This window comes from Hevea brasiliensis, chromosome 12 (assembly GCF_030052815.1).
Source record: "Hevea brasiliensis isolate MT/VB/25A 57/8 chromosome 12, ASM3005281v1, whole genome shotgun sequence".
NCBI classification, from domain to species: domain Eukaryota; kingdom Viridiplantae; phylum Streptophyta; class Magnoliopsida; order Malpighiales; family Euphorbiaceae; genus Hevea; species Hevea brasiliensis.
Window position 1 is genome coordinate 26,132,699 of NC_079504.1, and position 27,901 is coordinate 26,160,599.

The following is a 27,901-nucleotide window of genomic DNA, read 5'->3' on the forward strand; positions in this document are numbered from 1 at the left end:
CCAGCAATTTTATTTATTTGTCTTTAAAATTTCCCTTCAATTCTAGGAATAATAAGTTAATGAAGTTTAAAATTTAAAATTAATTTAACAACCAATTATGAAAATAAGTGAAATATTGAAGCCAAAAAATTTAATTTTTTGCAGTGTAAAAATTTGTCTCTATTTATTTTATTTCTATAGAGTCAAAATTTTTAGTTACTATTTGTTATAATAATTATAAATTATTTTAAAACATTAATTACTTTAAAAAATTTTCTCTACACACTTAAACTCTCAAAACTTAAATTTAGTTTTTCCATGACAATAAAAATCTTCTCAAACTCTAAATTAAATTTTTTAAAAATTAATATCCTAATCGATGGTAAAAAAAAAAAACTATAATAAACATTGATTATGCTTTATTGAGTTTTTTAATTAAATTTTTTCTGATTATTTAAAATTAATGAAATATATAATTTATTAAAATAATAAAGGTTGGTTATTGTTTGATAAGCGCAATTTATAATTTTTCATTAATTATAATAATTATATGGCTCTTTATATGTTGAAAAATTCTTACCTATATTAGGAGTGCTTGTGCACCTAACCAACAAAAAATTACGAACATACATTTGTCTATGGGATTTACCATAATTTTAGCTAACGTGTCATTTTTTTATTGGCTAGGATACAAGTAGAGAAGGCTTGCTCTTAAATTTTGGCTTTCCTTAATAATCTGTGCCTGCTCTGCCTATTAGGCTTGAAGTATGAATAAATATAGACCCACTTTATCTTATATATGTTAAAATATTTAACTAATAAATGAGGGTATCCATGATTTAAACTCTATATCAAAAAATCACTAAATTTAAAAGTTTAAATTTGTAGGTGAGAACAATAATAGTATTATGTCTCTATTAGAAAGAGGAATTTTACGGTTAATTAAATAACTTAATAGGTTTTAATTAAATCAAAGGTCATGAAAGTAGAGTTTTACTTATTAAAACACACTTTTAATGTCTTGAAGAGAATCTAAAGGATATTAGAATTAATTTCCTTCTCAATATAAGAGTGTGAAATCTTAATTGTGGAAACTTAATTAATGGGGTTTAATTTAATATGATCGGTACAATAACATTTCATTTGACGCCATAATTACAGATGGACATTGATACATCATTTGCTGGTAAGCTATCGATATAATTGTTGACCATTATTATTTTTTTCTTTTTAATCCTTGATCTTCCGTAGGTAATCTGTCCGTAATTACCTACGTTACGTATACCATTGGTAATTTCTGTTATTATTTAATATTTTCTTGTGCTGTTTTTTTTTTTTTTTGCCATTTTTCTAAATTGATATTTGTTTATAATATTTAAATACTTTTCAAGAATTTTGACTTGATTTCTTAAAATCATTTGATTCAAAGTCTTAAAAATTAAAAAAAAAATTAAAAAATAATGAGATAAAAAAAATTACACAATAAATATTTGAATGCCATGAAATATATAAATTTACGTAAGTTATTCAACAACTCTAAGCACCAGCTTCGAAACAAACCAAAAGACCATGACTCCAAACTTGAAACACCACACAACAATTCCACAAAATCTTAGCTTATTTAATTAATCCCACTAGGGACCCAGCTGAAAAGAAGCAGTAGGTGTTTAAATGGGCAGTTGCCCAAGGAACAAAGTGTAGACGTCCCCTTTCAGACTTAAGCAATATGTGTAGGAATCCATGTACTTGTAAACAAAGTCTATTACTCGTGCAAGGTTGACATAATATTTGAGAAGAACCCTTGGGACAGCAGTTGGCTTCATGGATTCTTCGTTCATGTCCTTCCATGCATTTGCACACATTTTCTGAATTTCTGCAATTGCCTCTGTTTCTGAGACACCATATTCTTTCATGTAGCAATCCACACTTGTAGCACATTGTCCTCTCTTTCGCTCGTCCTTCAAATATTAATTTATGATATATTTTAGCCATATATTTGATAGGATGCTTAATTATAATTAATAAGGATGCAAAATTTATTTTCTTAATTTAGTGATTTTATATGTAAGGTTCAAAAGAATTTATATTATAGCATGAAGAGAGAGTTTTAAAATATTAGGAAATCTTATATTGAATAAAATAAAAAAATCTAAAAAATAAATTAATTTAATTCCTTTTTATCAATTTTTACGTTTGAAAAGCATGAAATAACTAAAATTCAATTTTTCAATTTAAAAAATAATATATAGTTTAAAATAAGTGTAAATTACACAGCAATATCAGAATTTAAAAATTCATATTACTCCTACTTAAAATTATAAACTTGTCTCTTCATAAATAAAACAAAATGGAAAATATTAAGTAAACACGATCATTTTATTTTTAAATTATTATAAATAATATAGTTCAAATGAATTATATCACTTCAAAATTTATTTCAAACAAAAATTTTATTATAAAAGTTTAACACTCTAAAAAAATGCATATATATAAATTCATGGCAATCAAATATATATCATACCTCGCGGGTGGCTTTATCATCCATCAAACGACAAATTAACTTGGAAGCTATAACAGTTTTTGGATTACTTTCCACCCACTCATATTCCTTGGTTCCCACAACATTTTTCATTCCAATGAAAGATGCTGCTGGAAGTAAACAATAAGCGCTTGTGATTAATCCATTCTCTGTATACTCTTCCATTGATGGCGCATACCCTTCATTAAACCATTTTGCCTCAACAAAGTATGCTCTTGTAATTTCTTTGAACTAATAATAACATCAAAAAGTAAAACATCAATTATGTTATAATGATGATTAATAAAAATAATATTTTATCCCTAATATTAATGCATAAAATAATATTATTGTTATAGAAGGTAAAAGGGCAATTACTATGTATAATAGTGTGACACCCCTTACCAGTCTACAGTGTAGCCGGGCAAGATATGCCACACAGTGTACCGGAACACCCTATTTTAATTCAATCATTTTTATTCTTCCTAATTTTTTTTTATAGTGATGGAGTACAATTTGTGAAATATAATTCATTTCAGTCATTTATTGAAGTCATAAATTTATTTGAGGTTCCGTAAATTTTATAGAAAATCTGGCAGAGTACCGGCTAAAAATGGAGAAAACAGTTCTTCAGAACCTGTGAAAAACACTTTCAATATTTTTAATCAATCCCAAACTCCATTTCGTCAACAAAATCTCAATATGTTTTTCAACAACATTTCCATTTTTCAATCATTCATCTCATATGATAATCATGTAAAAGTCATAAATAAATATTCACTTTTTCATTCATAAACACAATTTCCACTATTTACATTAATATCAAAATACATTACATAAGTTTCAATTACATATGAGAAAATAAAAGTTAATTACAAAATATCAAAATAAAACCTAGTGTCCTACCAATGCACTGATGACGGTGAGGTGACACGGATACTATGCAGAGCTGCAGATGGTCTCACCCAGTCTGTGGTCTACTAGGCTCTCGATCGATCTCTCCAGAACCTACGCGTGGCAAAAGCAACGCGCTAAGCAATAATGCTTAGTAGTGCCAATAATAAAATAAAAAGAAATAATAGAAAATAAATATGCAGTGAATGTATTGATGTCTCATTGCAAATAAATTTTCGATGAGTGTTTGTAGTCTTACTTATTTTGTACTTGTTATATTCATTATTTCATTAAATTTATCCACTTTCATTTTTGGTTGCCCAAGTAACCTATACTAGACGACTGGACTGGATAAACGGGTAAACTGGCACTGGGTATCAAGTACCTCGGGCCGTCACAGCATCGGTCACATATGTGTCTCCCGGTGTGCAACAGAACAGCTAATAAGCTGTAATAACATTAGGCACAATGCCAAGCATCAACATAATGTCAGAATGGTTAAAAGCCATGAAATCACAGAATGACTAAAAGCCATGAAATTACAGAATGGCATAATGCCATGTGCAGTACTGCTAACTGAACCCTATTGGCATGCCAAGCTATCCAAACCAATCTTGTTAGGTATGCTAGGGCATTTCACACTTTTAAGTTTCACAATTTTTGGAATTTTAGTTTTAGTGTTACTATTCCATTTATTGGTCAACAAAAATGTTGACTTTCGCATAGGCAATAGGTACATTTGTAACACCCTCCCTGTAGCGACTCCGTACATTCTACTGTTCCGGTGACCAGTGTCGGTCCAGACAGCTATAACGTCCGGAAAAATATTTAAACTAAAGTGAGGAACCATAATTAACTCAAATATTAATAAGAAAAATTTAGTAAAAATTTTAGAAATAAAATACAACTAAATCAAATGAGCCGATGCCCAAGCGATGGGTAACCCAGAGAGAAGTTGCGGTTTTCGCAACTAGGAGCCCTAGACCCGGGGAAAAATTCATAAAATAATTTTTGGGACTCCAGAGAAGGGTCATTGAGGTTCCTATGGCATTAGAATGCCAAGAAAATATTTAGAAAAATTTTTCAATCGGTATAGACAATTTTGACCCGTTAAGCCAAAGGGAGGGCATTTTGGTCATTTCGCCTTCAGGGACGATTTTTGGCCGACTTGTCCAGTTGAGTAAATAATTATTATGACATAAAATATGAATTAATGTTGATGAAAAATTAATTTAAAGTTAGTAGAAAAGAAAAGAAAAGAAAAATCAATATAATGCAAATAATGACATCATTATGATGTCATTTAAAAGTCCCTACCAATCACAATTAAACAACCATTTAATTAACTAATAAAAGAGACAATTGGGACCAAAGAAATTAAAAAACCTATCAGCCATTTTCTTCCCCATTCCAGCCGCACCACCATGGCTATGGAAGCCCTCATCTCATTCTTCATTCAAGCTTGAAAATCTCTCTAACCTTACCTCAAAACCCTTAAGTCCCTTCATTAAAATTGGTCACCCAACCTTGCTAAAGTGTTTGGCAGCCTAGAAAAGGAAAGAAAGTGAAGTTTAAGCTTGGAAAATTCTACCCTACAAGAGGTTAGTGCCTATTTATACATAAATCTTTCTTATTCCATGTTAGGGACTTGAATTGAGCATGAAAGTGTAACTTAAATGAAGTAAAACTTAGGTATATGCACCCCATGGAATTCGGCAGCCTAGTGAGGGTCATGATTTTGATTGTTTAGATGGACTTAAAGTAGACTAGAGAGGGTGTTTAAAGTATATATATTTATGTGGATAATGAATTAGTTAGTTAACTAAGGTAACTAGTGTGAAATTGAAATGGGAATTAGGGTTTTGAGAGTGAAACTTGGACTTTGCTTATGAAATGGTGAGTGAACATTCTAATGGTCAATTAGTGACCATTTGAGGTAAGTTGACCATAATTTGAAGTGAATTATAGGGTTACAAGCTAAATTGGTAGGCTGCCTAGTGACAGCAGCAGGTGAGGCTGTGAGTCCAGCCTTTTTGGACTACCATATCTTTGGCTGTGTAGGTTCAATTGGTATTTGGCCAATTGGACATGAAACTAAACACATAATGGCACAATTTTGCTGAAGAAATCATGCCCAAAAGACCAAAGAAAGTGGACCAAAAACTGGCCCCAATCCGGATACCCTGCAACCAGAATCTGCAGAATGACCAAATGAACAGTAATTGTTCATTTGGCCATAACTCATTGTAGAATGGTTCAATTGACCTGAAATTTTTACAAAAACAAGTTAAGATATAGACAAACAACTTTCATGAAGAAACCTACCCCAAATTATGACCAGAACCTATCCAACAAGGCAGTTGCAGTCACTGTTCACTGCACTGTAGATATGGTCAATTCTGCAGTTTTGAAATCCGGCCAGCTGTGGTTTTTGGACCATATCTAGAGCTACAAAACTCCAAATGGAGTGATTCAAAAAAAGAAATTCAACTAGACAAAATAAGGAACATCTTTCATGTTTACCATTTCCTCAAATTTCCACTGTAACAGTCACTAATGGAATAGTGAAGTTTAGGTATGAAAACTAAAAAATTCTGCTCCCTTGGTTTAAGCTTAGAAATGGTATTGGTGATTAATGCCAACAAGTTTTGAATGCAAAATGTGGTATGTTGGGAGTGTCAAAACCAATGTACCTATTTTCTATCCAAAAGTCAACATTTTTGTTGACCAATGAAGTGAATAGTGACACCAAAACTTGAAATTCAAAAATTGAAGAATTCAAAAGTATCAAATGCCCTAGTATACCTAACGAGATTGGTTTGGATAGTTTGGCATGCCAATAGGGTTCAGTTAGCAGTACTGCACATGGCATTATGCCATTCTCTAATTTTATGGCTTTTAGCCATTTTGACATTGTGTTGAGACTTGGCGTCGTGCCTAATATTATTTACAGCTTATTAGCTGTTCTGTTGCACACCGGGAGATACATATGTGACCGATAGTGTGACGGCCCGAGGTACTTGATACCCAGTGCGGTTACTGCTTATCCATCGATCGTTCAGTATAGGTTACTTGGGCAACCAAAAGAATGAAAGTGGATAAAGTTAACGAAATAAATGATTATAACAAGTACAAAACCAGTAAAACATCGATACATTCAATACATATTTATTTTCTGCTATTTCCTTTTATTTTATTATTGCACCACTAAGCATTATTGCTTAGCGCATTGCTTTTGCCACGCGTAGGTTCTGGAGATACTGATCGAGAGCCCAGTAGACCGTAGACTGGGTGAGTCCATCCTGCAGCTCTGCATAGTGTCCGTGTCACCTCACCATCCACAGTGCATTGGTAGGACACTAGATTTCATTTTGGTATTTTGTAACAAATTTATTATTTTCTTTTGTGTAAATGAAAATTTTGTAATGTATTTTGATGTTCATGTAAATAATGGAAATTGTGATTGTGAATGGAAAAATTTGAGTATTTACTTATTGCTTATGTATGAATACTATGAGAAATGAGTGTTGAGTAATGGAAAGGTTGTTGGAAAAATTATATTGAGACTTTGTTGATGAAATGGAGTTGGGATTGTTTGGAAATGATTTTGGAAGTGTTTTTCACAGGTTTCGAAGAATTGTTTTCTCCATTTTTAGCCGGTACTCTGCCAGATTTTCTATAAAATCTTCGGAACCCCAAATAAATTATAATTTCAATAAATGACTTAAATAAATAATATTTCACAAGTTATATTCAAAAAACTATGATAAAAATTAATTAAGGCAAAATAGAATGTGCCGATACACTGTGTGACATTGCTTACTCGGATATACTGTAGACGGGTAAGGGGTGTTACATTTAGTGGTATCAGAGCACGGTTTAGGCGTTTCTGAGCCTAGATTGAGTCCATACCATGCATTGCATTTGTAAGAGTCGAGGTGACACTAATGCAAATCTGTTTGTCTTTGTTATTTTGAATAGGATATGGACCCTACATCTCAGAGGGCAGTTGAGGAGGATGTGGAGAGTCATGCTCCACCTGTAGCAGCTGAGACTGGGGGTAGGGGAGAACCTGCTCGCCACTCAAGCGAGCCTCGGCCTCCACAGCCATGTTCCAAGAAATGGCCGAATTCTTCAGACAAATGGCTGGGGTAATGCCAGCACCACCACCACCACCACCTCCACAACCAAAATCACACCTGGAAAAATTGAGAAAGTTTGGAGCAGTGGACTTCTTTGGCAAGAGAGAAGATGATTCTGTTGCAGCCGAAAATTGGTTGAACAGAACAGGCAGAGTTTTAAAACAACTCCACTGCACTCCAGAGCAAAACTTAGAAGCTGCCATATCTCTATTGCAAGATGATGCATATGAATGGTGGGATACTGTGTCCAGTGAAGTACAGCCAAAAATAGTAACTTGGGACTTCTTTCTCTCCGAATTCAAGAAGAAATATGTGGGTAGTGTATACCTGGAAGAGAGAAGAAGAGAGTTCATTAATCTGAGGCAGAGACAGCTGTCAGTGGCCGAGTATGAGAAGGAATTCGTCAGATTGAGCCGTTATGGAAGGGAGATAGTCCCTAATGAGGCTGAAAGGTGTAAGAGATTTGAAGAGGGACTAAATGACAACATAAAGATCATGATCACTGCCTTGGGAATCACAGACTTCACTAAGTTAGTGGAAGCTGCAATAAAGGTTGAAAAGGTTAGAATCAGTGAGCAAACCAGAAGAGAGAGAAAGTAGAAGAGGGGCCCAGGTCAGTCTAGTTCATCTCCTGCATTTGGGAAGAAGTTTAAGGGTCCACCTGCACAGAGTTCAGGTCAACCACAAGGTCGTGGTCGATCTCAGGGCCCAGCCACGCTTACCCCTAGGAGAGGTCACCCACACCGCTGGGCAGCTCTCCGTGGATGGGGTTGAGGGCCAACCCCAAAGATCTTCTGCGTGTCCACATTGTTTGAAATGGCATAAGGGAGTGTTGGAGAGTAATCGTGCTCGCTAAGGTGTGGGTCAACAGAGCATCAGTTGAAGAACTGTCCACGCAGAACTACTACAGCTGCTCCAACACAAGCAGATAGACCTGCTCCTGCACCACAAAGGGATAGGAAATTTGGCAAATCTGACGTAGTGGGACCATCACAGAGGCCTATATCTGAGCCACCAAAGATGCCAGATAATAGACCACCTGCCAGAGCTTATGCCATGAGAGCTCAGGAGGAGTAAGATGCCCCGGACGTCATCAGGGGTACGTTCTCCCTCTACAATACATCTGTGCATGCATTGGTGGATTCAGGATCCACTCATTCATACATCTGCATCAACCGTAGAAAGGGGGATACTAGTAGGGGAGAGTGACCAAGACATTTTGGTCACTAATCCATTGGGCCACAGTGTAGTGGTGAACAAAGTGTACAAGGGTTGCCCGTTAAAGATTCAGGGGTATGAATTCTTGGCAGACCTAATTGAGTTGTCTTTCCATGAGTTTGACTTGATTTTGGGAATGGACTGGTTATCACGTCATCAGGCAATAGTTGATTGCAAATTGAAGAGAATTTCTTTAAAAACTTCTGAGGGTAATGAGATCACAGTTGTGGGGGAAAGGACAGATTTCTTGTCCAATGTCATCTCACCACGATTGCAAGAAGAATGATGAGAAAAGGTGTGAAGCCTACCTAGCACATGTGGTGGATACTAGGTGCTAAGCCAAACTTGAGTGATATACCCACGAAGAGACTTCCTGCAGGTATTTCTGAAGAATTGCCCGGTTTGCCACCGTAAAGGGAAGTCAAATTTGCTATTGAGACACCGCCGGCACAAAGACCCATTTCCATTGCTCCTTATAGGATGGCACCCACTGAATTGAGGGAGTTGAAAACTCAGTTGCAAGAGTTGCTTGATAAGGGGTTCATACGCCCTAGTGTGTCACCATGGGGAGCTCCAATGTTGTTTGTGAAAAAGAATGATGGAACTTTGAGGCTATGCATCGATTACCAGCAGTTGAATAAAGTGACAGTGAAGAATAAATATCCGTTGCCTAGAATTGATGATCTGTTTGATCAGTTGAAGGGAGCAGGAGTATTTTCTAAGATTGATCTCGCATCGTATCATCGATTGAGGGTGAAGGATGCATGTGCCAAAGACTCGCATTCAGACCCGATATGGGCATTATGAGTTTCTAGTGATGCCCTTTGGCCTAACAAATGCACCAATGCATTCATGGACCTTATGAACCGTATCTTCCATCCACACTTAGATCGGTTTGTAGTGGTCTTTATTGATGATATTTTGGTGTATTCCAAGACCAGGGAAGAACATGATGAGCATTTGAGGATTGTTCTGCAAACCCTGAGAGAAAAGAAGCTGTATGCTAAGTTGTCCAAGTGTGACTTTTGGTTGAATGAAAAAGCATTTCTTGGACACATAGTGTCAGCTGATGGGATTAGGGTGGATCCCAAGAAAATAGAAGCAGTGATGGAATGGAAGCCTCCCAGGAATACAACTGAGGTCAGAAGCTTCTTGGGGCTAGCTGGGTATTACAGAAGATTTGTGAAGGGATTTTCCTTAATAGCTGCTCCAATGACCAAGTTGTTACACAAGAATGTCAGATTTGACTGGAATGACAAGTGTCAGACCAGTTTTGAGAAGTTGAAGGCTATGTTGACAGAGGCACCAGTGTTAACAGAGTGTCAGGAAAAGACTTTGTGGTCTACAGTGATGCCTCTCATAATGGGTTAGGGTGTGTATTGATGCAAGAGGGGAAGGTGGTCGCTTATGCTTCCAGGCAGCTAAGGCCACATGAACAGAATTACCCTACCCATGATTTAGAGCTTGCAGCAATTATCTTCGCACTGAAGATATGGAGGCATTACTTGTATGGTGAAAAGTGCTACATTTACACAGACCACAAAAGTCTGAAATATTTGCCAACTCAGAAGGAGCTCAACCTTAGACAGAGACGATGGATTGAGTTCCTGAAGGACTATGATTGTGTAATTGACTACCATCCTGGGAAGGCAAATGTAGTTGCTGATGCTTTGAGCAGAAAATCCATGACAGCTTTGAGATCATTGAATGCCCGTCTATCTTTGGTTCGAGATGGAGCTATTTTGGCTGAGTTGCAAGTGAGGCCAAACCTGTTACAACAGATTTTAGATGGGCAAAAGGTAGATGAGAAGCTAATGGCTATTATGAGCAAAATCTCAGAGGGAAAAGCAACTGACTATGGGGTGAAAGCAGATGGGTGTCTGTATTACAAAGGAAGACTGTGTGTACCAGATGATGGGGAATTGAAGGCCAGTATTCTAAAAGAGGCACACACTAGTGTATATGCTATGCACCCAGGAAGTACAAAGATGTATCATGATCTGAAGCTTCAGTATTGGTGGCCTGGTATGAAGAAGGACATAGCTGACTATGTGACTAAATGCTTGACATGTCAGCAAGTCAAGGCAGAACATCAAGTTCCATCAGGTTTGCTACAGCCTATACGCATACCTGAATGGAAATGGGATCGGGTCACCATGGATTTTGTAAGTGGTCTACCTCTCACCCAGAAGAAACATGATGCAGTATGGGTGATAGTAGATAGATTGACGTCAAGACACTTTCTCGCCGCTTAGGACTGACTACTCACTGGAGAAGTTAGTAGAATTGTATATCAGTGAGATAGTTAGACTGCATGGAATTCCACTTTCCATAATATCTGATCGAGACCCAAGGTTTACATCGAGATTTTGGAAGAAGTTGCATGAGTCCTTGGGTACACAACTCCACTTCAGCACAGCTTTCCATCCTCAGACGAATGGGCAATCAGAAAGAGTAATCCAGGTCCTTGAGGATATGCTGAGGAGTTGTGTCATTGAGTTTGAGGGAAGTTGGGATAGATACCTCCCACTGGCAGAATTTGCATACAACAATAGCTACCAAGCTAGTATCCAAATGGCCCCGTATGAAGCACTGTATGGGAGAAAATGTAGAACTCCAGTGTGCTGGACTGAATTGGGCGAAGACAAACTGGTAGGCCCAAACTTGGTGAAACAGACTGAAGAGAAAGTGAAACTAATCAAAGCTAATCTGAAGATTGCCTCAGATAGACAGAAATCTTATGCTGACCTGAAGAGAAAAGAAATAGAATATGCAGTTGGCGACAAAGTGTTCCTCAAGGTGTCACCGTGGAGAAAGGTATTGAGGTTTGGAAGAAAATGTAAGTTGAGCCCTAGGTTTATTGGCCCATATGAATTCATTGAACGTGTGGGACTAGTAGCCTATAGGCTAGCTTTATCACCAGAGCTGGACAAGATCCACAATGTGTTCCACGTGTCCATGCTCAGAAGATACCGCTCAGATCCTTCACATGTCATCTCCAGGGAAGAAATTGAAATACAACCGGATTTGACATATGAAGAAGAACCTCTACGGATCCTAGCTCGGGAAGTAAAAGAATTGAGGAACAAGCAGATTCCACTGGTGAAAGTGCTTTGGAGGCACCACAACACCGAGGAGGCAACTTGGGAAAGTGAAGAGACGATGAGGCAACAGCCCTCAACTGTTTGCATCGTGTAAATTTCGAGGACGAAATTTAAATTAGAGGAAGAGTTGTAACACCCTCCTGTAGCGACTTCAGACATTCTCTTGCTCCAGTAACGATGTCGGTCCGGACAGCTAGAACGTCCGAAAAAATATTTAAACTAAAGTGAGGAACCATAATTAACTCAAATATTAATAAGAAAAATTTAGTAAAAATTTAGAAATAAAATACAATTAAATCAAATGAGCCGATGCCCAAGCGATGGGTAACCCAGAGGGAAGTTGCGGTTTTCGCAACTAGGAGCCCTAGACCCGGGGAAAAATTCATAAAATAATTTTTGGGACTCCAGAGAAGGGTCATTGAGGTTCCTATGGCATTAGAATGCCAAGAAAATATTTAAAAAAATTTTTCAATCGGTATAGACAATTTTGACCCGTTAAGCCAAATGGAGGGCATTTTGGTCATTTCGCCTTTAGGGACGATTTTTGGCCGACTTGTCCAGTTGAGTAAATAATTATTATGACATAAAATATGAATTAATGTTGATGAGAAATTAATTTAAAGTTAGTAGAAAAGGAAAGAAAAGAAAAATCAATATAATGCAAATAATGACATCATTATGATGTCATTTAAAAGTCCCTACCAATCACAATTAAACAACCATTTAATTAACTAATAAAAGAGACAATTGGGACCAAAGAAATTAAAAAACCTATCAGCCATTTTCTTCCCCATTCCAGCCGCACCACCATGGCTATGGAAGTCCTCATCTCATTCTTCATTCAAGCTTGAAAATCTCTCTAACCTTACCTCAAAACCCTTAAGTCTCTTCATTAAAATTGGTCACCCAACCTTGCTAAAGTGTTTGGCAGCCTAGAAAAGAAAAGAAAGTGAAGTTTAAGCTTGGAAAATTCTGCCCTACAAGAGGTTAGTGTAACGCCCTCACCGTAGGTAGTCCGTACATTTTACTGTTCCGATGACTAATGTCTGTTCGGACAGTCAGGATGTTTGGAACTACACTTAAACTATAGTGAGGAGGCATAAATTAATGAAATAAATATTAAAAAAATATAGAAAAAATTTTGAGAAATAAAATAAAATTTAGAGAATTTATTAATTGGTATAAAAAATAAAAATAATCCGATGAGCACCATGAAAGGTATTTTGGTCATTTCACCCCTAGAGGTGAATTTTGACTTAAATGTCAAATTAAAATTTGGAAATAGAATAATTAATATAAATTAATTTTATGAATTTGAATTTGAAAAATGAGAAGAGAAAGAAGAAGAAAAGAAAAGAAAAGGAAAGAAAAGAAAAGGAAAGAAAAGAAAAGAAAGGAAATAGATTTATGAAATTTAAAAATAATAAAGTACACATAAATGTATATAAATAGACACAAGAAGACAAAACCCCACCAACCATTCTTCTTCCTCTTCTCTCTTTCTCCTTGCCGTTCCCTTGGTCTCTCCCTCCCCACCATTGTTATTAAGCTTAAAGCTTGATTTGCCAAGCTTTTACTCATCAAAACCCATAGACCCCTTCACAAAAAATTTAGCCCACACCATAAGGAAGCTTTAAATACCCATAAGAAGAAGAAAGATTAAAGTTTGAAGTGGGTCACAAAAAGGTTAGTGCACTAATCCCTCTTCTTCTCTTTATTAAACATGAAAAGCATGTTTAGCTAAGCATAAATACCATTAAAACAAAAAGAAAATCTAGAGGAAAGAACCCTTGAATTTTTGGCAGCCATGGAACTTGAAATTTATTGCTTTTAAGTGATGAAAAATGGTTCTATGAGAATGTGTAATTAGTTGAAATGTTTGGGTGTTTGATTGTGTAGTGTTTGTGTAAATTTGAAACTTTGAAAACTAGGGTTTGTGTAAATGTTGAGGACTTTGTGTAAGATGTTGAAATTGATCTATTGGGATGAGATTGTTGCTTATAGAAGTGTATTGCATGCAAATTGAAGTAAGGAAGTTGGAGGAGATTGAGTTTTGGAAGTGTCAATTTTCTGCAGGTTGTGTTTGTTGAGGGCAGTGTACATTTTAGGCCATAAATAAAATTGTGTGACCCCAATTGGTATGAGGCCAATTGGAGGTGAAACTAGACCCAAAATAGCCCATTTTCCATGAAGAAACCATGCCCCAATTCTGTCCAAAACTTGACCTAAATACTGCCCAAATTCGGATTTCCCTGCAACCCAACCCAGAAAATGACCAAATGAACAGTACGTGTTCATTTGGTCATAACTCTCTCTATACTGGTCCAAAAATCCTAAAATTTTAACCATGGAAAGTTTAGACATAGGGCTACACTTTTCATGAAGACCACTTAACCCAGTTTTGCCTTTAACCAAATCAAATTGTTAGCACAAGTTGGGTCACTGAAACTGCCAACCCAGAAAATGACCAAATGAACAGTACGTGTTCATTTGGTCATAACTCTCTCTATACTGGTCCAAATGACCTAAATTTTTAACCATGGAAAGTTTAGACATAGGGCTACACTTTTCATGAAGACCACTTAACCCAGTTTTGCCTTTAACCAAATCAAATTGTTAGCACAAGTTGGGTCACTGAAACTGCCAACCCAGAAAATGACCAAATGAACAGTACGTGTTCATTTGGTCATAACTCTCTCTATACTGGTCCAAAAATCCTAAAATTTTAACCATGGAAATTTTAGACATAGGGATACACTTTTCATGAAGACCACTTAACCCAGATTTGCCTTTAACCAAATCAAATTGTTAGCACAAGTTGGGTCACTGAAACTGCCAACCCAGAAAATGACCAAATGAACAGTACGTGTTCATTTGGTCATAACTCTCCCTATACTGGTCCAAAAATCCTAAAATTTTAACCATGGAAAGTTTAGACATAGGGCTAAACTTTTCATGAAGACCACTTAACCCAGTTTTGCCTTTAACCAAATCAAATTGTTAGCAAAAGTTGGGTCACTGAAACTGCCAACCCAGAAAATGACCAAATGAACAGTACGTGTTCATTTGGTCATAACTCTCTCTATACTGGTCCAAATGACCTAAAATTTTAACCATGAAAAGCTTAGACATAGGGCTACACTTTTCATGAAGACCACTTAACCCAGTTTTGCCTTTAACCAATTCAAATTGTTAGCACAAGTTGGGTCACTGAAACTGCCAACCCAGAAAATGTCCCAAAATACTATTCCTTTGGTATTTTGACCATAACTTGAGTTCTATAACCCCAAATTCAGTGATTCAAAAACTGAAATTCAAGTTTAAACATAGAGGAGCAATTGTTATGAAGGAAGTGTGACTAAATAGACATCCTAACCTAGTCAAATTCCTAGATAAATATAACACATCAACATGAACCTAAAGAAAGGTTCATGGGAAAAATGCTATCTATGAAAATTAAAATCCTCATAAGGATAATTAAATATTAAAAATGATATGAATATGTAAATTTGGACTAATTTCCTATTAATATGAAATTAATAGTACTAATGAACAGTACTAGAAAATAGTAACAGTGAATAGTGCTAAATTAATTACAAATGTTTAATTGCCCATAGTATACCTAGACTTATTTATTTAGCTGGATAAATTGGTATACCAATTAGGGACTACAGATAGCAGTACTGCCTACCGAGAAAATCATGAACTGACAATATATGTCTGGTATGATTGTTCTACAGGCTATATGCCTACTTTATTTCTGGCTTTACAAGCCTGACAGCGGGCCTCGTGCCCGACAGCTGGCCTCGTGCACTCAGACGATATCGATAGACATATGGCTGTCTAACCAGTATACACCCGTACATCCAGCTTTTATAATTTGTTATAGGTTTTCTTGGGCACTGAAAAAATAAATAAATAAATAAATAATTAAGACTTAAAATACAATAAGTAATCATAAAAGATCCCAATAATGTTAATTATTTCCAAAGAGCAATAAAAATGTAAAATACCAATAAATTATGAGTTGCATATATTATTTCAAATTATTAAATTATTGTTATTATAAATAATTCACCACTAAGCCTTATGCTTAGCGAGTTGGTTTTCCATCGCGTAGGTAATCGGAGATCACCAGAGCGACGCAAAGAAGACACCAGAGTACACCGTGAGCTTTGATCAGATATGTCATTGTCCAGAGTCACCTCACCGGTCTGTTGTATTTTGGTAGGGCCCATGTATAGACTAGTATTTTGATTCATTATGTTTAGTCATGATGTAATTACTAGTTTATGATGTATTTCATTTTGGACTTGTAATTAAACTTTGAGATTGAAATGAAAACTTGTAATTTATTATCTATGAATTTCTATATGAATGCAATAGATAATACTTCATTTTGAGATCTCATAAATAATTGTAAATGATATGATACATGAGAATATGATATGGAAATGTGTAAAATGAATATGAACATGTTAACAGGTGATTAGTGGAATCTGCCAGATGCTAATAAATAAGGGAGGCTCATCTGTCTCCACGTAAATAAGATATAAAAAAAAAAAAAAAATTTCTACACATAGAATACATGTTTTAAATGACATAAAAAGTTTACAATAGATATGATAAAACAAGATAGGGTGCTCCGGCACCGAATGTGGTACTTCTTGCTCAGCTATACTGTAGACGGGTAAGGGGTGTCACAGTTAGTGCCTATTTATACATAAATCTTTCTTATTCCATGTTAGGGACTTGAATTGAGCATGAAAGTGTAACTTAAATGAAGTAAAACTTAGGTATATGCACCCCATGGAATTCGGTAGCCTAGTGAGGGTCATGATTTTGATTGTTTAGATGGACTTAAAGTAGACTAGAGAGGGTGTTTAAAGTATATATATTTATGTGGATAATGAATTAGTTAGTTAACTAAGGTAACTAGTGTGAAATTGAAATGGGAATTAGGGTTTTGAGAGTGAAACTTGGACTTTGCTTATGAAATGGTGAGTGAACATTCTAATGGTCAATTAGTGACCATTTGAGGTAAGTTGACCATAATTTGAAGTGAATTATAGGGTTACAAACTAAATTGGTAGGCTGCCTAGTGACAGCAGCAGGTGAGGCTGTGAGTCCAGCCTGTTTGGACTGCCATATCTTTGGCTGTGTAGGTTCAATTGGTATTTGGCCAATTGGACATGAAACTAGACACATAATGGCACAATTTTGCTGAAGAAATCATGCCCAAAAGACCAAAGCAAGTGGACCAAAAACTGGCCCCAATCCGGATACCCTGCAACCAGAATCTGCAGAATGACCAAATGAACAGTAATTGTTCATTTGGCCATAACTCATTGTAGAATGGTTCAATTGACCTGAAATTTTTACAGAAACAAGTTAAGATATAGACAAACAACTTTCATGAAGAAACCTACCCCAAATTATGACCAGAACCTATCCAACAAGGCAGTTGCAGTCACTGTTCACTGCACTGTAGATATGGTCAATTCTGCAGTTTTGAAATCCGGCCAGCTGTGGTTTTTGGACCATATCTGGAGTTACAAAACTCCAAATTGAGTTATTCAAAAAAAGAAATTCAACTAGACAAAATAAGGAACAACTTTCATGTTTACCATTTTCTCAAATTTCCACTGTAATAGTCACTAATGGAACAGTGAAGTTTAGGTATGAAAACTGAAAAATTCTGCTCCCTTGGTTTAAGCTTAGAAATGGTATTGGTGATTAATGCCAACAAGTTTTGAATGCAAAATGTGGTATGTTGGGAGTGTCAAAACCAATGTACCTATTTTCTATCCAAAATTCAACATTTTTTTTTTACCAATGAAGTGAATAGTGACACCAAAACTTGAAATTCAAAAATTGAAGAATTCAAAAGTATCAAATGCCCTAGTATACCTAATGAGATTGGTTTGGATAGTTTGGTATGCCAATAGGGTTCAGTTAGCAGTACTGCACATGGCATTATGCCATTCTCTAATTTTATGGCTTTTAGCCATTTTGACATTATGTTGAGACTTGGCGTCGAGCCTAATATTATTCTGACTTGTTAGTACATTTGCACTGGAGATACATATGTGACCGATGGTGTGACCCGAGGTACTTGATACCCAAGGTGCGGTTTACCCGCTTATCCACCCGATCGTTCAAGATAGGTTACTTGGGTAACCAAAAGAATGAAAGTGGATAAAGTTAACGATTAAATGATTATAACAAGTACAAAACCAGTAAAACATCGATACATTTAATACATATTTATTTTCTGCTATTTCCTTTTATTTCATTATTGCACCACTAAGCATTATTGCTTAGCGCGTTGCTTTTGCCACACGTAGGTTCTGGAGATACTGATCGAGAGCCCAGTAGACCGTAGACTGGGTGAGTTCATCCTGCAGCTCTGCATAGTGTCCGTGTCACCTCACCATCCACAGTGTATTGGTAGGACACTAGATTTCATTTTGGTATTTTGTAACAAATTTATTATTTTCTTTTGTGTAAATGAAAATTTTGTAATGTATTTTGATGTTCATGTAAATAATGGAAATTGTGATTGTGAATGGAAAAATTTGAGTATTTACTTATTGCTTATGTATGAATACTATGAGAAATGAGTATTGAGTAATGGAAAGGTTGTTGGAAAAATTATATTGAGACTTTGTTGATGAAATGGAGTTGGGATTGTTTGGAAATGATTTTGGAAGTGTTTTTCACAGGTTCCGAAGAACTGTTTTCTCCATTTTTAGCCGGTACTCTGCCGGATTTTCTATAAAATCTTCGGAACCCCAAATAAATTATAATTTCAATAAATGACTTAAATAAATAATATTTCACAAGTTATATTCAAAAAACTATGATAAAAATTAATTAAGGTAAAATAGAATGTGCCGATACACTGTGTGACATTGCTTACTCGGATATACTGTAGACGGGTAAGGGGTGTCACAACATTGGTTTTAATATCATCAACATATCACATTTTGCATTCAAAATTTGTTGGTATTGGTTGCCAATACCATTTCTAAGCTTAATGTTAGTTGGGCAGAATTTTCACTTTTTATGCCTTATTTTTACTGTTCCATTGGTCAATTTTGCAACAGGAATTTGGCAAACTGATCAACAAGAAAGTTGTTCCTTATTTTGTCTAGTTGCATTTTCTTTTTTGAATCACTCCATTTGGAGTTTTTCAGCTCAAGTTATGGTCTAAAAACCATAACTGGCCAGATTGAAAATTTTCTGGACTGACCATATCTACAGTGCAATGAATAGTGACTGCAACTCACTTGTTGGATAGGTTCTAGTCATAATTTGGGTTAGGTTTCTTCATGAAAGTTGTTGGTCTATATCTCAGATTGTTGTTGGTAAAATTTCAGATCAATTGGACCATTCTACACTGAGTTATGGCCAAATGACCAAACACTGTTCATTTGGTCATTCTGCAGAAATAGACTGCAGGTCACCCGGATTAGGGCAAGCTTTTGGTCCACTTGGTTTGGTTTTATGTTACACTCATTTCATATAGGCATTTTAGGGTAGTTTTGCATCCATTTTGCCCTTATATTTTAGTATATTTTATGTTTTTAGCTTTATTTTATCTTATTTGTTAATTTTAGATACTTTATATTTGATTTTCGTAATTTTTGTTGTTTTGATAGGATTTTGTGGCAAATCGAAGATCAATGAGTGCATTAGGAAGTGATTTGAAGAAATTTGGGATTCTTTAAGCATGGAGGAAAGTTGAAGATATCAAGCCTTGAAAGAGCAAGTTAGCCGAAATTTGCTTGACACTTTGCTTAAGATCCTGCTCAGGGTAAAGCGGCAATGCTTAAGGTGCAACACAGGTCAAGCATGAGCAGAAAAGTCTATTTTACTCTAAGTCTGCCGAGATTTGCTGAAGGTCTGCTTAACCTTAAGCAGACAGTGTGACCAGAGGCTGAAATTTGCTAAGAAGCTGCTTAGGGTTAAGCCGAACCCTAAGCAGACTGCCCAGAACGTGAATAGTGCTGCTGACTTGGATAATTTTACACCTCATTTCCTATCCACTTCTTGGCTCTTATTTACTTTTAGGGCAACTTTTTGGGACGATATAAATTCATCATTTCCTAGCTTTTGCAAAAGGAGAAGGGGAGAAAAGAGAGAAAAACGGAAAGAAACAAAGAAAAGAAAAAAAAAAGAACGCAAGAAAGAATAAGAAGGAGAAGGAGCACGCCATTTCTGCTGGAGAGCTGCTGCCAAGTGATGTCCACCTGCAGTTTTTCAGAGTTTTGGGCTCTCCTTCCCCTGGGTTTTTCTATTTCTTAGTCTATTTTTATGTTTCTTTTGCTAGCTTTATCATTTCCTCTTGTAAATTTTATCATGATAGAATAGTTTTTCTAAGATTTCAGAGTTGGGTTGCACTATTTTGAATCTATTTGTGGATTTGGATTGGGTTTTATCTAGATTTATATAAATATGAGTTTTGATTCTTTTCTTTGTGTGCTTTATGACTTACCTAATGTTGGATCCCATTGGGTTTAGTTTTTAATCTTTGATTGAAGGACCGAAAGGTGAAAATCATTGATAGATAATCAAGGATTAGAACTTGAAATCCCCTAGATTTAGAAATAAACTAGGGCTTTAAGAGGATTCATTGATTGATTACAAAACTTAATGGGTTTTAAGTTAATCAAATATCGTACGAAAGTAGGTTTGGTTTTCTTAAAATACTCTTTGGTTTGCTTGAAAATGATATCAAAGGATTTTAGAATCAATCACCTTCAAACTCTATTTTCTTTTAAAATTGGATGACCCAAGACAAATCCCAATAGACTTAATTCATAAACCCCAACTTTGGAATCAATTTTACTATTAATTAGTCTTTGTTTTTGCTTACCCATTATTAATTTAGTTAATTTTTGCTTAGATTAACACTTTATTTACATTACCCATTACCTATTTTCTTTATTTTCTACTTAAATTGCTGAATTTAGTAAAATTAGTTCTTACGAATTGTCATTAGTCTAAATAATCGAAATAACCATAGTCTAGTACTCAAACATAATTCCTCGTGGGAACGATACTTTACTTATCACTCTATTACTTGATACGACCCGTATACTTGCGGATTCACCACATCATTTTATGGGCATGGTTTCTTCACCAATGTTGTGCCATTATGTGTCTAGTTTCATGTCCAGTTGGCCTTGCACCAATTGAACCTGTAAAATTCAAGTTATGGCTGCCCAAACCTGCTGGACTCATGTCCAATTCTGTAGGTCACCATGGGCAGCCACACCAACTGCAATTCCCACTAATCAAACCACCTTATTTCTTGTTTACACATAACCAAATGGTCACTAATTGACCATTAAAACTCACTTTCATCATTACATGATCAAAGTCTCCATTTCATGCTCAAACCCTAACTCCAATTTCCAATTCATGGCATACACACACCAAACTCATACCAAATCACTTTATCCATCATCTATACTCATCAATAACATAATTCAGCCACTTAATTTCATCAAAAACCAACAATCCTTAAACTTTCTCATGGCTGAAAAATTTAGAGATTTCATTTACTCAAGTTTTTCTTTTAATTTCACACAATTTCTACTTGATTTAGCATGCTTACAAGATTAAAGAAAGAAAAGAAATTGTTTAGTGCACTAACCTTTTTGAGCTTCACTTAACCTTGATTAAACCTCCCTAATCTCTTCTTCTTTGGCTGCCAATAGCTTTTTCTAGGTAAAAGATCAAATTTTTGTGAAGGGACTTGGCAATTTTGGTGAACAAATGGAGAGGAAATTCAAGCTTTTAAGCTTGAAAATCGTGGAACCTCTTCTCTCTCTCTCTCTCTCAACGTTTTTGGCTGCCCAAAGGTTGAAGATGCAGATTGATTTTTCAATTTTTGGTCTCTTTTATCTTTTTTAATGAGTTTAACAAATTGTGATTGGTGGAGGAAATTTAAATGACATCATATGATGTCATAATTAAGTATTTTCTTTTATTTTCTTTTCCTCTTTTCTCTACTCATTTTCAATTTAATTTTTAGCAATATTTATTCACATTTTATATTATAATAATTATTTACTTAACTGGACAAGTCGGCCAAAAATCATCTCTGAAGACGAAATGACCAAAATGCCCCCCGTTTGGCTTAACAGACCAAAATTATCTGTACCGATTGAAAAATTTTCCTAAGTATTTTCTTGGCATTCTAATGCCATAGAAATTTCAATGACCCTTCTCTGGAGTTCCAAAAATTATTTTATGAATTTTCCCCCAGGTCTAGAGTTCTTAGTTGCGAGAACCGCAACTTCCTACTAGGTTACCCATCGCTTGGGCACCGGCTCATTTAACTTAGTTGTATTTTATTTCTAAAATATTTTCTAAATTTTTCTTATTAATATTTGAGTTAATTATGGTTCCTCACTTTAGTTTAAATATTTTTCCGGATGTTCTAGCTGTCCGGACTGACACTGGTCACCGGAACAGTAGAATGTACGGAGTTGCTGCAGGGAGGGTGTTACAAATAGTGTTTCATGAAAATATTTCTTTGAAAAATATTTTTCATATTTTTTTTAGTATTTGAGGTATTTATGAAAATATTTTTTTAATAAAAAAATTAAGTCATTTTTAAAGAAAATAATATTTTTTTATTTTGATAATCTTACTAAAATATGAAAACATTTATATTTATATATATATATATATATGAAATAAATACATATTATTATTTTAACATTTCAATCAAACAATGAAAAGTATTTTTACAGAAAATATTTTTGAAAAAAAGTTTATGAAAAATATTTTCTCTGTATAAGTTATTTTTCGCCAAACAAATTAAGCCTACAATGTCAAATAATTGTGATAGTTTAAAAAGATTTTAAAATATTGAAATAATTTAGATATTGTGTAAAATTTTCAAAAATTCATTTTATTTTGTAAAGCGAAATTATAATTTTAATAATATTTTTAATTATAAATGTCATATGATTATTTTTTATTAAAAATTTATTGCTATAAAGAGGTAAAAAAAAAAAACTATTTTTTTTCTTTTCCTTTTTTTTTTTGACACTGATACACTCATTTAATTTACACTTAACTTTTTTTTTTAGGCTGTTGAATTTTTTTAAAAGGATTAATTATGTAATAATAACAATCCAACTTCTTCCTATCTTTGTTATTCCTTAATAAAATCAGTTGCTTATAAAAAAAAAATATTATCATTTATTGAAAAAATAATCGAATTATTTGTAAATCTTTCTCATGTAATTTAATTATTTTTTTATCCGAATTAACAAAAAATATATATATAATTTTTTTTTTCGTAATTTTGACCGATTGAATGTAACTTCTTTTTAGAACAAAATTTTCAAATTAATTTTTTTGGAAAAATTAATTGCAAAAAGCATGTAAAGCTTTGATTTTTTTTTTTTTTCATTAGGAAAAAGAAAATTCTAATAATTGACAAACTAAACAAATGGAAAGCTTATTAATGTTAGGTGAAAGTCAATTGACAAAGTAAACAAAAATGGAAAGTGTATTAAGTGAAAGTCAATTGTCATATATTATGGGATATTATTCTATACGTGCATGAATTAATGATTCTGATTTAATAGCAATAAGGTCCATAAATAAAATAAATAAAATTTATATATTTATATTTTCGGTCTACAAATAAATCAGAATTAAATAAGTTTCCCCACAATACACATTAAGATTGATAGATGAAAAGCCTTTTTGACAAATCTTACCTTCTCCTTTGCATAAGAGGTTCTATAGGACATTCCTTCTTTCCCAGCACTCTCTGTTTCATCAAAAAGATTCAAGAGACCCTTGTAAATAACTTTCATATATTCTGGCACCTCATCAATAACATCAGCATCGCATCTGTTTTTTTTTTTTTTTTTTTTGAAAATAAAAATGGTTAGATAAGGTATACAGATTAATTAATTAATTGTTTTTAGCTTTGTGATTTAGGAATATATCAAACCTCTGAAATGCATCTGTAAAACGTCGGAGTTCATCAATTGTACCATATGCATCATATGTATCATCTACCACCGATATCATTTTTGCATACTTGGCGATCATCAGTCGAGCAAGAGCATATTCAGGCTCAAAATGGGCTCCAACTGCCCACAGATACGCTTCCACAACTCTGTCTCTTATATAAGGAAGCTTTTCCGCAAGATTCAATTCTTTCCACCAGCTGAAATATAAAATGACATTCAATTAATTCATTCTTTATTATCAACTTTGGACAGCTATAGTACTTGAACTTATAGGTTCGAATTTTGGTCAAAATCCAATCAAAAAGAAAAATTTACCTTGATAGAAAAGCTAGCTTTTGTTTGTACAAGCATTGCAGTCGACTGTAATCCAACTTTGCAAATTTGAGGAGAGTTTCATTTCGAGACTCATCTCCTTCATAAAAGCAAATGTATTGCCTAGCCTCCAGTCTCTCTATGCCTTGGTGGAATGGTCGCAAAAGAGCATTGCTTATGCGTTTTGCTAGACGAGGGCTTGATTGAGCAGCTAAGGTTTCCAAACGTTGCCTTGTAAAAGCAAGGGCTTCATCTAAAATATCTTCTCCATGCACACTCAGAAAGGTAGCTTCGTATAAACTAAGAAGGCCTTCCACATCGCTGCTGATGGTTTTCTTGAACCCTCCATCGCTGTCCTTGAATTTGTTAAATACATCTGATTCATAATAATTGATCCATATCACACAAGAAAATATTAAAGAACTATGGTAAATAAGAAAAAGTATCAGTATAATATGGATCATACAATCGCAACATGAATAAATTTCTAAGCATATGGTTAGGTACTTACCACAAGGCACTTTGTATCCATATTGTCTGAGAACTTGAAATAGAATTGCCAAAGTGTAGAGGTCATAATCATTTTTAGAAAGAAGATCAGGAAGGACAATGAAAATATCATTTAATTGTTTTTCAATTTCATTTTCAAAATGATATGACACACCAAGTCGACATAATAAGTTGATAAACTCAATCTTATCAGCTAACTTCTCCATCGATTGCATTAGCATATGTATCACCGCTTCTTTGAGTGCTTCCACTTCTTTGGTGTATGTTTTAAATTCCTGTTAAGTAAAAATAAAATCCCACTGTACATATATATTAAGCAATATCTACACATTTAACAAGTATATTTTAATAAATTATAGTGCATAAAGAATTCCCAATGAGAATGAATAGGGAAAACAAACACTGAAGAGACTTACAGGATCTAAAATAGAAAATTTAGCAAAACTATACCCCCAAATAGTAGGGGGAAAGTTTGCCAATGGACGGAAAACGTCTCCTTCCTTTTTAGCTTGCATGGCCATATCTTTAAGAAAGCAAGTTATAAGCTGGCTTATATTTTATGAGTATGACTGCAATGAGAATATCAAAGAAAGCACTGCTATTTATAATCGAGGTTAGCCACTGGTGGCTGTTTTAAATTGTGAAATTTGATCATTTTTTATTAATTGTGAATGGCTACCTATAATTTATGCCTATTTGTTAGGGTTGTGCATAGTTTTTGGAGTCCCAAATCGAACTGAAAAATCATACCGAACTAATAAGAACCTTACCGAACTGAAATTATTTTGATATTTCAATTCGATTCTAATTTTTTCCTAAGAACTAAACTGAAACCATGCCAAAATCGAACTAAAACCATACCAAATTAAGAACCAAATTTATACATATATTTTTCTATGCTTTTTTAGATGTATTATATATATATATATATATATATATATATATATATATATATATATATATATATATATGTATGCTTAATTATAAACTAAATACAACATAATATTATAGTTTATTTCTCTATATTTTACTAATAATTTTAGTAATAAATATATTAAATTACCTTATATTTTCTTAATTATAAATGTACTTTTGTACTATATATATATGTTAATTTATAATTATATTTGTATCTTATAGTTAAATATTATATAGTTAATAAATAGTTAAAATATATATTATATTATTATATTATTTAATATACTTAATCCTAAATTATATATACACTTTGTAGTTAAGAATTATATAACTTAGAAATAATTAAAATATATATTATATGATATATTATATATTAATAATTTAATTTAAAATTTAAATGTTAATCTAAATATGATTTTTTTAAAAAAATAATTATATAAAATTCTTTCAAGAATTTAGAAATCAAATCTAATTGAAATAAAAAAATCAAGAATTACATTAAATTAAAATCAAAATAATAAAAAATTAAACTAAAATTATATTGAAATTTTAATTTAATTTTATTTCTTAGACAAACCTTAATCTGACCGACATACCCTTACTATTTCTCTTTGGATCACGACAATCAACCTTTTCAACAACTTCAACATGTTGCTTTTTAATAATTTCATTTCACAAAAGAGCCATGTGATATTAATCATTGCTATGCAGCCTTCGTCCCGTTGTCTGACATTGCATGAAATGTATAATCACAACATGACAATAAATTGCTGAGCATGTGGCTAAGTACTTACCACAAGGCAATGTTGGGATAACTTTATCCTTTGTCTAAGCGAATTCAACTTATTTTGTGTAAACTTGTTCAATTTACTATTTTGTATCTAACAATTATATAAGCTCTTATTGTATACATATTCATTAATAGAAAGTTATCAAATAATTTTAAACCTTAACATGATATCAAAGCTTATTATCAATGGTACTTCTTCAGCCACTCAATCCACCCTCACCTCACCCATTTCTTCATCTCCAACAGCAGCCTTCTCCATTAGTCCCTTTCCATTTTAATAAACCATATTATTTGTCCCTAAATCTATTTTTAAAGATAAATGAAATTGACTTTAATTGTCTATACTAATAATTCTACCATTTACTTTTAAAATTAAATAAAATTTTTCTCTAATAATATTTTCTAAAAATAAATTATCTTATCATTATATTTTAATTTCTTCATATCATTAATTATTAATATAAATGCATTTATTTACCTTTAATAATATAATATTTATTTACCACTATAATTTAAATGAAATTTATTTACATTAATAAAAATAATAAATATTATTTATTTAAAATAAATAAATATAATTAAAAAAAATTATAACTAGAACCCCGTATTTGGACCCTATTTTTTGCTTGAAATATCAATGGAGGAGGATTGTCTTTTATAGAAAAATCATCACCTCTCAAGTCCTTGAAAAAACGATGTGAGACATCACTTTTTTTTACAAATTATTATTTTTTTAATTTATAATTCAAAATTTAAAATTTCAATTTATCATACAAATACTTTACTATAATAAAGAATTAATAATATATTATATTATATAATCAAATTTCATTTTATTTATTTTAGTACTTATATATTTTTAAGTACAAATTTAATTAAAAATAATTAAAAAATAAATATATTAATATATGTATAATTAGTAAATTCAAATTATCAAAATATTTGTAGTATAACGGTAAAAGTATATATGTGTCAGTATTTATAAGTATATGTGTCAGTATTTACATGTTTAATTTTAAAAAATCATTTTTTTATATAACTATATATAATCTATACATACCTAACACACCTTATATAATTTATTTATATATAGAGAGAGTTTAATTAGTTATTACAATTTTTTAGTATGAAAAGAAAAATTTTTTAGTGACTAATTAAAAAAAAAAACTCAATCTTCTCTATTAATGTTTTGGTGGATTGCAATAACATATATTTCACTTCTTGTTTGAGTACTTCCACTTCTTTAGTATATGATTCAAATTCCTATTAAATAAAAATAAAATCTCAATATATATAAATTAAATAATATTTATATTTAATAAATATATTTTAATAAAATAAGTGTCTAAAGAATTCCCAATGAAAAATACATATGTAAGAGAAAAGATGCTGAAGAGACTAAAACAGGTTCTAAACAAGAAAAATTAGCAAAGCTATACCCCCAGACACTATGGGGAAAGTTTGCCAATGGACGGAAAACTTCTTCATTTTTAGCTAGCATGGCC

At 33.3% G+C, this 27,901-nt stretch overlaps 1 protein-coding gene across 1 annotated transcript; it reads right to left on the reverse strand.

Moving 5' to 3' along the window:
• Positions 1–1,467: 1,467 nt before the first annotated feature.
• Positions 1,468–25,254, reverse strand: LOC110646648 (probable terpene synthase 6). Its single transcript, XM_058131360.1, has 7 exons — positions 25,105–25,254; positions 24,690–24,963; positions 24,182–24,554; positions 23,845–24,063; positions 23,606–23,741; positions 2,501–2,749; positions 1,468–1,937 (listed from the first exon to the last, which is right to left on the reverse strand). Exons 1-7 carry the CDS (start codon positions 25,207–25,209, stop codon positions 1,647–1,649), a joined length of 1,647 nt encoding a protein of 548 aa, XP_057987343.1. The 5' UTR covers positions 25,210–25,254; the 3' UTR covers positions 1,468–1,646.
• Positions 25,255–27,901: the final 2,647 nt, after the last annotated feature.